Raw genomic sequence first — 13,091 nt, 5'->3', positions numbered from 1 at the left:
CGTGGTTCCATGAAGGTGCTGGGCACAGGTGAAGTGGAACTGATCAGCACCTCTTCCATGCTGCTGAGGAGGAAGACGTGCTGATAGGGACTGAAAATCCAAGCGTTGTGTACAGCATCTCAATCCAAACTTCAGCTTGTCAGATATAGAAGGAACACTGCATCATGGCACTTACGGTCTGGGGGAAGGTGGAAGCAGTCAGTTCCCTTGCTGATGCTGATCTTTGGGAATCCCATTAAGATACCCATTTATCTGCCTGGGCAAAGTTGAGACACCCTGGCGATGGGAAAACTTGCGCTGCTTTTTGCAAAAGTTACGTTTTTCCCTCAATAATGTCTTCTCCCAATGTTTTTGTTTTATGTAAGAGTTAAAAAGTTATTTATTGCTATTGCATTCTGAAATAATTTTTGTTCGAACTCAAGGCCGATACTTTTCAGATGTATCCAGCGTTTCATTGCCCTGTGTTGTAACTCTCTAGGGAATGGATGTTTTCAGTCCTCAGAAGAACATTTTTCTGCATTCCCTCACTTCTCATGAAGCTGGCTTATTTTAAACAAGAAATCTTGTAACATCTCCATTCCTTAATCCCCAAAAGGAAATTCTCCAGAGACTGTTTCATTAGTTTGCCTGATCCTGTGCAGGAAATGGGAGCAAGCAAAAGACAGCAAACAGCAGCAGCCTCCTTCTCCAGGGTAGTTGTGGAAGGCAAAGGGACAGAGTGAAGGTCACAGCTCAAGTCTGATACATTTCCTATTCACCCACGGTCAGCTTCTGCTACAGTCTTGGGGAAGATGCTGCATAATGCCTGGCTTTTACACTAAGCTAAATAACAAAAAAGTCAATTCTTGTTACCTTTTTCAAAGGTGGATGAGAATTTAAAGTACTTTCCCGTGCCGTGTCAGTAATACCACAGCTGTAATACTGTAGCTTCCCATTGTACTTTCTAGATGAAGGAGATCATGAAGTTGCATGCACGTAAAAACCATTACATGAAGTGTTGCAGTGAGACACAAGCAGAGAAAAAAAAAAAAAAAACAAGGAAAAATTCAGCCAAAATGCACCTCACATTGCTGGTTAGTACATTTCCAGAGAAACTTTTGTGTTTTGGTTTTTTTTTTTAGATTACTGTTGTGTTAGATTTGTTCATAGGTCACAGTGGCAGGGGAATGAAGAATTAATTTGCCTTAGAGTTAAAATGACAGTATGTTACAAGAATGTACGCTGTTGATGTTGAATGATGGAGGTTCTGTTACTTCACTGCAGCGCAGTGCTGCAGAGCGCTGAGCACTTTTCCCCCTTTGGTACCAACATGGCCATGCAGAACTGAGCCCTTCAGTTTGTCTTGTGGCTCTCCTTCCCTCTTGGAGACCCAGGCACTAAAGCTGCCCTCACAGTAAGTCAACACTTGATGGACTTTTTTGTAGTCTGTATAGTGAATCAGCAAAATCCAAATTCAGCATAACTAGCCTGTTATTCCTGTAAACAGAGCAGCAAGCCTGTGATCACTGACTTTGTTCAGTGTTTGCTGTTACAGAAACGCGCTTGTTACTTTCATGCCTTGTCCAGCACACAGCTGACAATAATAATCATTTTTAAGCTAAACAAAATAATTAAATTCAATTGTTTAAATTCTGCTTGTTACAGATTTACTTCTGGTTGAAATGTTGGTTAACCTTCCTGAGGCTCCCAAGTCAACTGGAATTTAACAGGGACTTGAGCTGATGGTTCATAGTAGTCATGTACATAAAATATTGACTCTCTTAGAAGGACAAACAGTGGTGTTCTTAGAAGGATAAACAGTGATTCTCTGAGAAGGATATATAGAGAATGGAACTTGATTTATAGTTTTACATAATGGTTTAAGATTAAAAAAATGGTTTTGGTTGATTTCTTACAAATATTAAATATTTTGTCTTATTTCACTCACTAAAGAGATTACTGTAGCAATTTCTTTGTAATTTTTTGTAATTTATTTCCCATACGTGGTATTTTGGTTAATAAAATGTACAAAGGTGCAATAATCCTGAGAATGGAGTGTTTTTAAGCTATGCAATGATTGACTTGTGGAGACCTAAGGATGTTAAAGTAAAAATTGATCGCCGTGTATTTAACCACACAAATAATACTGAACTACATCAGACATTCAAAAGTCAGCATCTGAGAAGAAAAACAGAGATCTTAAGATGCTGTGAACTGTTAAGGCCAGCTCACTTGGGACACCGAAACACAGCGCATCAGGAATGAAGCCTAATAAGCGTTGATCTTTACAAGGTTGTTTGAGTGAGATGGTTTAACAAGCAGCACATGACAAGGCACCTTCATTTTCTGCCTGTGTTCTGGCAGTAACAAAAGACCAGATCAGGGTGTCCAGCAGTAACTCAGCTGAGTTTTCCTCTCAGTAACTAAGAAGCAATACCTGTAATTACTGGAATTCGTTTAAAAACATATTAGTGATGTATCAGATAAGGGCAAATCTGTGTTCTTGGTGCTTCAGGCAATACAATTATGTCAGGCAGAACAGAGCACAAATACTTAACTCCATATTCAATCCTGCCATAGTAGTTTTGGAGTGAATTCTGTTTGCTTCTACTGCCTTTCAGCCAACTCTCAGCACCACAGCTGCAATTGCTCTCCTTGCTGGGCTGTGCCTTGTAAAAGCAGAGTCTGAGAACCTGTTTGACTTCTCACCTCTTTGACAAGACCAGACCTGGTGAGGAACAGATCGTTTTGGATCCTGAGGCAGCATAAAGACATTCTTATCTGAGGCAGTTGCAAATGTCAAACAAGTCTTGCAAATGTTTAGCCAGATGATTTAGCTACCGCATTTTACGTAAGGGGGGTTGGACACAATGATCTCTGGAGGTCCCTTCCAACCCCTACAATTCTGTGTGAAGTTTTCACTAAATTCTCATTTTTAAATATTTAAGTTCTTTTCTTCCTCACTATAAGCAGCAGGGGGAGTATTTAAGACCTGAGCAGTAAAAAAAAAAAAAAGAAGATATTGGACTTTCAATTCACATTTCACAAGATATTCCATATGTTTCAAAGTAATCAAATATTTTGTCATTTCTTCATGTGCATAGCATTAATAATTTACCTGCTCCATCAGTGGAGGTTAATGATGAAGTCAGAAATGAAGAAAAAAAATGGTGAGATTTTAATTAAGATTAAATCTGTGACAGACAATACTGATTAAATGCAAAGCACTGTCTAATCTGGTGACAAGCAGACATGGTGATTATTCCTCAGAAACAAGAAAACACTCCAGGGCCTATTTTTTTTTTCCCCCACCAGTTAAACCAATTACTCTTATCTCAGTAGTGCAAGAATAAACACTCTGGATTGACTAAGGACTGCACTGAGGACTGTGTTGCAGAGCTGCTTCCTGATGCTGCTGTCTGAACGATAGGCAGCAAGCAGTCAGTGTGGCCATCAGCACGCTGTTCAGTTCCAAGCAAAACATGCATTTAAGAAGTCTGCTTTCAGGTGCAGTGGTTTTAAAGCCATTCTTGAAGAGGAAGTGGGTGTTGCTATTTATTACAGCAGAGAGCCAGCTTTAACTCTTCAACCTTAACCATCGCATTCATCTACCAAAATGGACAAGTATATTTTGGCTTCCCACCATACCACATATCTCACCATAGATCATCAATATGTTTGCTGCAGAATGCAAACAGAGCACTTCCCCTTTATGTTTTCAGGGAAGGAATACAAATGCCTTTCTTTCTGCATCTGAGAACAGGTATACAGTGATAATGCTTGGAAGAACAGCCCTATAAAGGAGAAAACAGGAGTAGTAATTTCTCTCCAATGACTGGCATAGTCATGGGAAATATGTAGGAAGTGTAACAGAAATGAGGTTTTGCTGGAGATTCAAAATTATATTATTGGAACATCTGAAATCTCTCCAAAAATATACACCACAACCCTTGAAAATGTGACTTTCTATCTGTGAGTATTCGACCTTCCACCTTCATGAAGAATACATGTAATGTCAATGAAGGGGAATTATATCCACAATACATTTCTCATGAGAATTTTGATATTTTAATATTCAAGCACAGCTTGGCAAGCAAACAATTCATTTTTAATAACAGGGTATTGATTGAGAATCAGATGTCTCACACCACCAAAATTTCTGGAGGCCATTTTTCTCCCATGCAAAATAAAGGATGGGGTGGGCAAGTCCCTGCAGCTCAATTAAAGCAGGAGGAGGCGTGGCTACATAGGTTGAAAAATCTTAATAGAATCTTAAATTAATGCAGAATCATTAGTTTCTCTATTAACACATTAAAAAAAATCTTTGATATTGCTTTAGATTCTCGTTTCATGCTGTCACCTTTTTTCTAGTACTACTCAGAAAAGTCTCCCTGAATTCCTCCATTGCTTCACTCATCTCAGCAGGCTCTTTCCCTAGCTAGAAACAGTATTTGTGAAAAAGTGAATTTTGATCAGTTTTATCTTTCCCTGACTTCAGTTGTAGATAAAAGGCTTTTCTCTCAAAGGACGTTTCTCTGTCAGCATGGATATTTCAAGACTTCACGTAGATATGTAGTCAGTATCTGTTACAGAAACACTATAAACCACAGTACACTCATTCGGTGATATAAGTTTCAGCTGAAAGAGCCAAGTTTCGTGTTGAAGTCCAAAGCCATCATCGCTAGGTGTGGTGGGATGAGCTTACCTCAGCAGGAACTGACAGCAATGCAGCGCTGCCACAGCTCTGCAGCCGCCCAGCTGCACGGGCTCGTCCATTCACAGCACACACTGAGCAGAGCTGCCTGCCCAGCCCACCTATGGCCTCACACAGCCCCTCGGCACTTCTTATTGTTCCCTTGCAAAGCTGAATCACAAAGTTTCCATTGTAAGCCCTCTGTAGCTTAATCTGTCCAAGATACTTCAGAACTTACACAGGCTGTCACTGCTGAACAGCAGAGTAACTGAGAGTTTTCATAGAGTACATTTCTCAAACCATGAATGCAGTAAGACCCACTGCTCTTCTGATCTATATTAAGGAGTACAACTGCCAGAGTTCACATCCTTCTCTAACCAAACGGCATCATTTCACAATAGTTGCGGTATGTAACCCACCTGCTTTTGTTCTTAGAACTGCATTGATTTGTTGGAAAAGCCAATAAAAGAAAATCCAAAGGTCCCACAGAAAGGCTGGAGTGCTTGTTAAGGAATTGACTGTTAAGATTTTCTAAAGGAGTGTTTTTCAGAAACAGATGGAAACTCCTTCTGTCAAAGTGGCCCTTTTCATCTACGTAAGGAAAACGCTTAGTGATACCAAAACAAGTGTTCCATTGCCAATTTGAAATAACCTGCAGAAAACCTAGCATCTCACATGGCCGAGGGATGAAGAGAATCTTCAGTTGTATGGATTTAACTGCATTCGCTCCCACATTTAGCTGGCTATCTGGCACAAACACGTAGCAGTACAAACACAAGGCAAGCTCCTGCCCCACACGTGTTTGGGGCTGTGAGCTCTTGCACTGGCCGCAGCTTGCTGCACTGGGTGAACACACTGCGGAGCGCCTCAGCCCGCCCGCCACACGGCGGTGTTCAAAGGAAGCCCCCCACGCCAGAGGAGCCGTTAGGCGAGCGAAGGCGGCAGGCGTTTATCGGGACTTCCCACACCGGCCCGCCCACCGAGGCGCCCCGCACCCGCCGCCACACAGCGACCCGACTGCGGGGAAATGGCGGGCGGCGCCTCCCGGCGGGGCGGGAACAATTCCACCGCCTGAGGGAGGAGGGCGACCCAGGAGCAGGGACTGCCCACGTCCTGTGGGCTGCACTAGACGTCATTTTAGTTATATCAGAGAAGTTAAAAACACAACACGTTCCAATAGCCTGAAGCACACAAGAGCCATCCCAAGGACTGCTGTTACCAATTCCCTCATACTTTGAAGTTTACTTTACTTAAAGTAAACAGAGCACAACACAACTGAAGTTTGACACCAGACCAGCTCTGACCTCCCCCATTTCCCTTTCACCAACAGGGCAGAACTTCATGTTCAGTATTGCTTCAGTACTGTTCACTTACCTTGAACCTCATCAAGCATCTATACACAACTCCCATACAACTACAGCTTTAAATGCAGGCGTTTGCTTAGACCCTGCAGCCATTATTACTTCAACAACCTATGGATGTTAAGATGCTCTGATGTCTCCATGGGAAGAGTCGTGGGCTCTAAACACTAAGCAAAGTGATGCAACTGAGAATCATTTCACTTGAGAGTTGGATCTTCACAGGTACATAAACATCACAAGGCTCTAACCCACTTGCACTGCAAAGCAATAGCTCCTGCTGATCTGAACATCATTACAAGGCACCTTTAACCATGAAGCCACATGGCCAACACAGCTGTAATTGTTTAAGTTAATCAAGGCATATGACTATGACCTTATGTGCACATTATAAAATTCATTTCTGGTACAAAGATTAAAGGTGAAGCTGAGCCAATCCAAGTTTATAGCATCACCCTTTTGATCTTCAGCACCTTGCAGTCATATGATCAACTAGCATGTTCTCAATCCTCTCAACTCCATGTTGCATATCCAAAGAAGCCACATCATATATCCAAAGAAATTTGTTTTCCAGGAAGCCCAGTATTCCACTCCTCTATTGTCTTCAAACTGCACATTAAGATTCCCAGAGTTTTTGCCTATGCAATTAAATTTAACCAAAATAAATGCAGAAATAAGTTTACACCGCACATTAAGACTTGCCTGGCCTCTGTCAGCCACAACAGGGCTTCACACTCCAGGCACTGTAGCATTTCTTAACCCTGACAGATCCAGGTCAAACTGCGCTGCTCTACATTCCAGATTTTTCTTCTGCCAAGAACTTTCCTATAGAAACACAGAACTGAGGTGTTAGTATCTCCATTGCAATGCAGCTGCAGAAGGCCGCCAGGAATTAAACTGTCTACAGACAGTTCAAAAGACTGAGCTGCAAGACCATGATCTTTCACCGCTATTTAGAAGTTGTCTTACTGAACCAGGGCATCACACCATAAACCATATGCTATGAAGGAGTATAGTTCCCTCTAAAGAGAAAAAAAAAAAAAAAACCTTTGTGTATTTTCTAGTGAATTAATTTTGTCAGTACTTGTCAGTGAAACAGAAGCACAGCCCACGCCACTCTTCAAGCTCTTGACTACATAAGACCAGTACACGATGTGCTCTTCCCACAAGTTTAATAGTTACAAAAGGATACCATTGTTCTATATGCAACACATGGCTAACCACATATACTGCATTGTCACTAAAGTCAATAGGCCCTGATGTACAGATATTGATCATTAGGGTCTTCTATGAAGTTACTGTCAACAGGACAAACTTTCCTTCAAGTAAAAAAAAAAAAGTTACTGTTTATACCTATAGCATGATCCCTTGACTCAAATGCAATTATTTAGTCAAAGTTCGGTAACTGGTACTTGCTCTTTATGTAAGGCATACTAGTTTCCACTCAACGAAAGTTTACTTCTGCTTGGAGAAATACTCTTTGCTTTTCTGAACATCAGGCTTGATTGTATCACTGCCGGGCTTCCAGCCAGCTGGGCACACTGAAACAACAAGAACATGTGAGCCTTCCTAGCCACTCCTGCTCAATGTTTTATACAGACAAAGCACGCTAGCAACAACTCACAGCTTTTAAGATTTGTGCAACACACAGAACATACATTAATCAATCCAGCACCATCTTCAGCTCTCAGCTTCTGAGTACTGCTGTATACCTCATCCTAGCCTAGACTTCAGTCTTAGCTCTGTAAGAGGAGCTTCTGCCAGATTTTGACTACTCCAGGGCACAGTAAACCTCAAAAGGCTTCATTTGCGAGACATGTGACTGCCCCATCAACATATATTAGGGATACCTCCTCAGTTGAAAAAGAACCTAGAACATGGCATCCAAGTTCAGAAACACTGACGCTCTTCAGGCTAGGGCACAAGTACAATAGCAACTGGTTTTATTAAAGTGCAACACTGATTTACCAGTTCTGAAGCAAGTTAAGCATGACCAATAGCAATACCTGCAATTAACTAATGACAGCTAAACATATTAACACCTATATGTCAATTTTGGCTTTAAATAAACCACATCAAAGCTTTCATATGCAGTGGTTTTTTTTTTTTTCCCCTTCTTTAAGAAAAGCAACCAGCCTCAAGCACCTTTGAACCACTACTACAGGCACAAGAACTCTTTGCCATTTTCCCCTTTGCCTGGCCTCAGTATTCACAAATGCAAATCAAAATTTAAATGCTTCAACAGACTGCTTAATAAACTTATCATCAGTATCAATTGCGTCAGTTTATCAAGCCTGAGAGCTGAGTCTAAGTTAGTTTTGCCTGTAGAGGCAAGCATAAGACATGTTCTTCAGCATTTGAGTATTTTCTAATTGAAAAAGGGTATTACAGAGCGTTGTCTAATTGAAGATAGACCACTTCTACGTACTTGCCAAGATGCCCAGCGCTTGGTTTAAGTGATTTCAACACCTGGCAAATACTTGATGGACTATTAGCTGGAATAAGGTTGTATGGCATTAAGGTGTGCTTCAAACTGCTTCACAGGAACAGCTTCATTACAAGAAGCACAATTCTATATACATACTTAGTATCTTTTAGCAAACCTATTCTAGTTAATACTGTTCTCTAGAGAATCAGAGTGAACCCTTACCTTCTCCATGTTTATCTGTGAACTGGAAGGCCTGCACAAGCCTGAGGGTCTCATCAACAGAACGGCCAACGGGAAGATCATTGATTGTTATCTGCCTCAAGATCCCCTTCTCATCAATTATGAACAGACCCCTACAAAGACAGACCTGAAGTTAAACACTGATTCTGACAGATTTGTCTGAAGCGAGTTTCAGAAACAACATTCCATCACAAAACTTAATGGCATGGTACAGTATTATTGACCTCTTCCTTTCTCAAAAAGGAAGAGCCCTCTGTTTATATGCTAATACAACACCATGATAAATAAACACACATTCAAGAGGAGCTAAGAGAGATAGCAGATAAATATGAAGTAAAAATGTTACTTTAATCTGTTTATTTTGGTTTAAGGAATACCACTGGAACGAAAATAAAAGAAGAAAAAAAAAAGGGAATTCCTTCTAAAGAAAAAACAACTATGCAATTCTTTGAAATACAGCTCTGGCCAATCACCAACCAGTTAGTTCTCTAAAGTCACATGAATTAACAGTTCAGCTCCCTCAGCAACTTCAACTGTTCAGCTGACTAAAAGATAAGGCATAGCTTTTAATCCCTCACTAAATACCTCTAATCACTTTCATAACTATGTAGACACCTTGTGTTAGCCATATTTGCATAAGCTCACCTGCATCATGCAGATAGGTAGCGCTCTAAGTAATGCTGTTATCAAAGGAAAGCAGCAGACATTTATCTAGCTTACCAAAACCATAAGGCTAAACAAGTAACGTCTCTCCTTGTAGAAGCAATAGCTTAAAGCAGCTTACATCTTGAATAGCTAAGAACTTCAGTTTGCTGCAGGTGTTCAAGTACATGCAAGTTCTGCATTAAAGCTGTATGTTGCAATAACAACAGGTTTACCTTATTGCTCATTACCTGTATGCAATACCTTCATCCTCTTTAAGTACTCCGTAGTCTCGGGCAATGACACGCTTTGTGTCAGAGACCAGTGGGATTTTCATAGTGCCCAAACCACCTTGTTTCTTAGGAGTGTTGATCCTAAAAGCAAGAAGGTCAGCTCATAAGGTACAGAGGCTCACCCTAAGTGCACTCAGGATGCATGAAGGGTGCCACAAGGTAACAGAGGAACTGACCAGTATTCCCATTCTGTTTAGAAGCACTTGGAATGACAGTACCTCCTACATGCCTTTGTTTGATACACCAGTAAATTAAGTCTGAATACTCAGAATCCAGTTCCTGTAAGAACTGAGGCCAGGCACAATACTGTATGAGTTCAAAGGCTGATTCTTACCAGGCAAGGTGACAGAAGTGAGAGTCAACAGAAGCTCCAATTATTTCACAGTTAATTTTCTTGAATTCATCAGCTCTGTCACTGTATGCAATAATTTCAGTCGGACAAACAAAAGTGAAGTCCAGGGGGTAGAAAAAGAACACAACGTATTTTCCTAGAAGAGCAATGTCACCAGTTAATCTCTTATGTTAGGTTCTACAGCAGTACCAACCTTGCAAACAGTGACAGAAGAGAATAGCTTTCTAGTACTTCAATAGAAAGAAGCTTCATTAGTTAGAGGGAGTTCTACTTTCCACCAACAGATAAACCTACAAGATTTTGTAGTTCCACCTAATGTTTTGAAGATGTTGTATCAGACTCAAACTGACTGAATCTAGGATAAGACTTAAGTGTTCTATTTTAGAGGAATTTTATGCTGATAACCAACAATCATCATAATTAGGGCATTCAGCCATGCTGTCAACATCCTCCCAAACATACTCCAGTCAGCAATGAACAAAATCACTGTAGATTGTTTACAGTCAAGTGGTCACTGTTACTTGGAAACCAAATTAAAGGCTTAATTAGATGCTCCCCCACCCCAACTCCTGCACATGGGGAGATATCATTTGTGTAATTAGATGCACACAGGCCCACCTTTATAGTCAGAGAGCTTGATATCTTTGAATTGCCCATCTGGCATTACAGCTGTGGCAGTAAACTCAGGGGCTGGTTTTCCAATGAAAGCCTTTCCTGAAGACATCTTGATTCAATCTAGGAAAGAATTAACAGAGCAGCTTAGATAGTTGTATGTTTGAATATATCTTATTTCCAGGTGCATCACATCAGTTCATGCATCAAGGGGTAGTTAATCAGCATTTGATCTTGCAGCAAGGCTTAAAGTAAATTCATGTTAATCTCATCATCTGGGTAGTCAGGTATCCAGATGGAACTACTATGCAGATTCCTTATGGCACGTTAGTTCCCTAACAATACAATTGTTATCTTTGACCAGTAACAGCTCATTAGACAGTTAACTCTCTCCCAGCCTGTAGAGGTTTAGCTGTATTCACACTAAGTCTTCCAGCTCCAATAGGTGGATGAATTAGAAAACCTTTCTTCCAAACTACTGATGAGGAGACTCTTGCTCAAGTTCACAAGGGAATTAAGACCCCAAACCTTGTCTCCAAGCAGAGTTTTATTAATCTCTAGGAGAACAATGCTCTCCATAACTACTCTCCAGCCTCACAAACAAAGAAACCTTGTTTTATTTACAAACAAAAGACTCATGATGTATTTTGATTCACATTTTACATTAACAACTTAAGTTCCACAAAGTCTTGAACCAGTGAAGCCAGGCTGGTTCCCCTGAACATTTCAGTCCATTGAAAAAGAGTAGGAGTGTACATGAGGCCAAGAGACATTTACTTCTGGCCACCAGCCCTAAGTCTAGTCCTCTGTAACATGTTCTGCACAGCACTTCTGCTCAGTCTACAGATGCAGCATTTCAGAATTCAGCACTTCAGAATTCCATTTACTTCCAGAGCACTATCCTTCAAACAGACAACTTCATAACCTAGTTCCTTCAGCTCAGTCTTCAGGTGATCTCACTGAAGTCATTTTACATGTAAAAGAATTACCTGGCATGGAGACACAGGCCTCTGAAAGGTTAGTATTACCGAGTCTCACATTGCTACAGAAAGCTGAGATTCAAAGACCTTTATAAACCCTGCTTGCATGGCACAAAGTTCATTCCAGAACGAGTCAGATGCACTTAATTTCTTGGCTCCTTCTCCCTTACCACAGCTCCTGGAGAATTACCTCAGATGTCATAAGGATTTAATTTTGATTCAAGTTTAAACGGATCAATTTAGAGCTTCTACAAAGAGTTTAATGTCTGAAGGCTCCTCTTACATGCAGAGAAGACAGACAATAACCCCCTCCTTCATTTCGCTTTGCAAAATGCCACCTGACTCAGCATGTTTAACTGCCTCATACAAAAAGTTCCACATTCCCAGTTCATCTGAGGGATTCATCTTCAAATGCAGCAAATCAGGACATAATCTTATGAACCAAGATAGCCAGAACTGCAAAGCATTCATAAGATGGTACTGAAACAGTCTAGCATGATGACATTAATAATCCCTCTGATCACTTCACAAAGCCACAAATGCAGATACTATTCTAAAAAATACTATCGCACAACAGTTCTGAGACACCTTCTACCAGAAAGTTCTGTCTTTTAAGCAATACCTATTTTATCTGGAGTACACGACCCTGTGTTCTACCACGGAATTCCATTATTTCCCTGTACTCAAGCTCAAGGTCATCCTTTTGCTCAGCACTATGCCAGACCTATATTTGCTCCATCAGCACTTCCCTGGAGCATAATACTAGGGATACAGTGTCAAATAAAGGCAGTCAGACCGCTCTCTGATACTTCTGAGAGAGGAATTATTGTCCCTTTTTAGATAACCTGCAAGTCTTTAACATCAGGTTAGGAGATGTAGCGGTATCCTACTGCAAGAGCTGTGCTCTGAAGCAAGCAGATGCGATTTGCCACCGCCTGCTCTCCCAGGTAGGGGCAGCACGCAGCCATACGTTCTGCTTGGATTTCCAGCCACAGCGTTTCCTAATCCGCCGAGGAACAGAGCACAGACTGCGTGCGAGCTCCCTTCATTCTGGAAGCACGGCGCTGCAAACGAAGCGCAGCTCCGGCAGCTCAGAGCGCCTCGGCTGCTCACAGCCTCGCTTACCGCCAGGCTGCAATTACAACAAGGCGAGCCTGCATTCCAACTGGAAATTCACACCTTTAGGATACTCCAACGGGCGCGAAAGGCCATTCCAAAACACGGCAGCCTTTCCCTTCACCACCCCAGCAGCGCGGTTAAGGCATCGAGCTGCGGACAGAGAAGGGCGGTACGGCCATCCAGCTCCCGGCGGGGCCGCTCCGCAGCCGGACCGCTCCGCGCGCGCCGCCCGAGGCCCGGTCCGGCCCCGCTCCGAGCTGCCCCCGCCGCGCAGCTCCCGCCGCTCCCCCACGCGCAGCGCCGGCGGAGGGCCGGGAGGCGGCGCGCAGGAAGCGGTGCCCGGCTCCTCTCAGCCCCATAGCCCTTTAAAGGGGGGAAAAAAATACACGCCAAAC

At 42.0% G+C, this 13,091-nt stretch overlaps 1 protein-coding gene across 1 annotated transcript; it reads right to left on the bottom strand.

Annotated features, from left to right (window-relative positions):
• Positions 1 to 7,485: 7,485 nt before the first annotated feature.
• Positions 7,486 to 10,709, bottom strand: PRDX1 (peroxiredoxin 1; the record flags this gene model as incomplete). Its single annotated transcript, XM_079535621.1, has 5 exons — positions 7,486 to 7,571; positions 8,681 to 8,811; positions 9,592 to 9,714; positions 9,968 to 10,121; positions 10,604 to 10,709. The coding sequence occupies 5 exons, from the start codon at positions 10,707 to 10,709 to the stop codon at positions 7,486 to 7,488; spliced, it is 600 nt and encodes a 199-aa protein (XP_079391747.1).
• Positions 10,710 to 13,091: the final 2,382 nt, after the last annotated feature.

The sequence above is a fragment of the Tetrao urogallus genome (assembly GCF_951394365.1).
Source record: "Tetrao urogallus genome assembly, chromosome: 5".
NCBI classification, from domain to species: Eukaryota; Metazoa; Chordata; class Aves; order Galliformes; family Phasianidae; genus Tetrao; species Tetrao urogallus.
The sequence above is the reverse complement of the archived record's forward strand: the minus strand, read 5'-3'. Positions and strand labels throughout refer to the sequence as shown.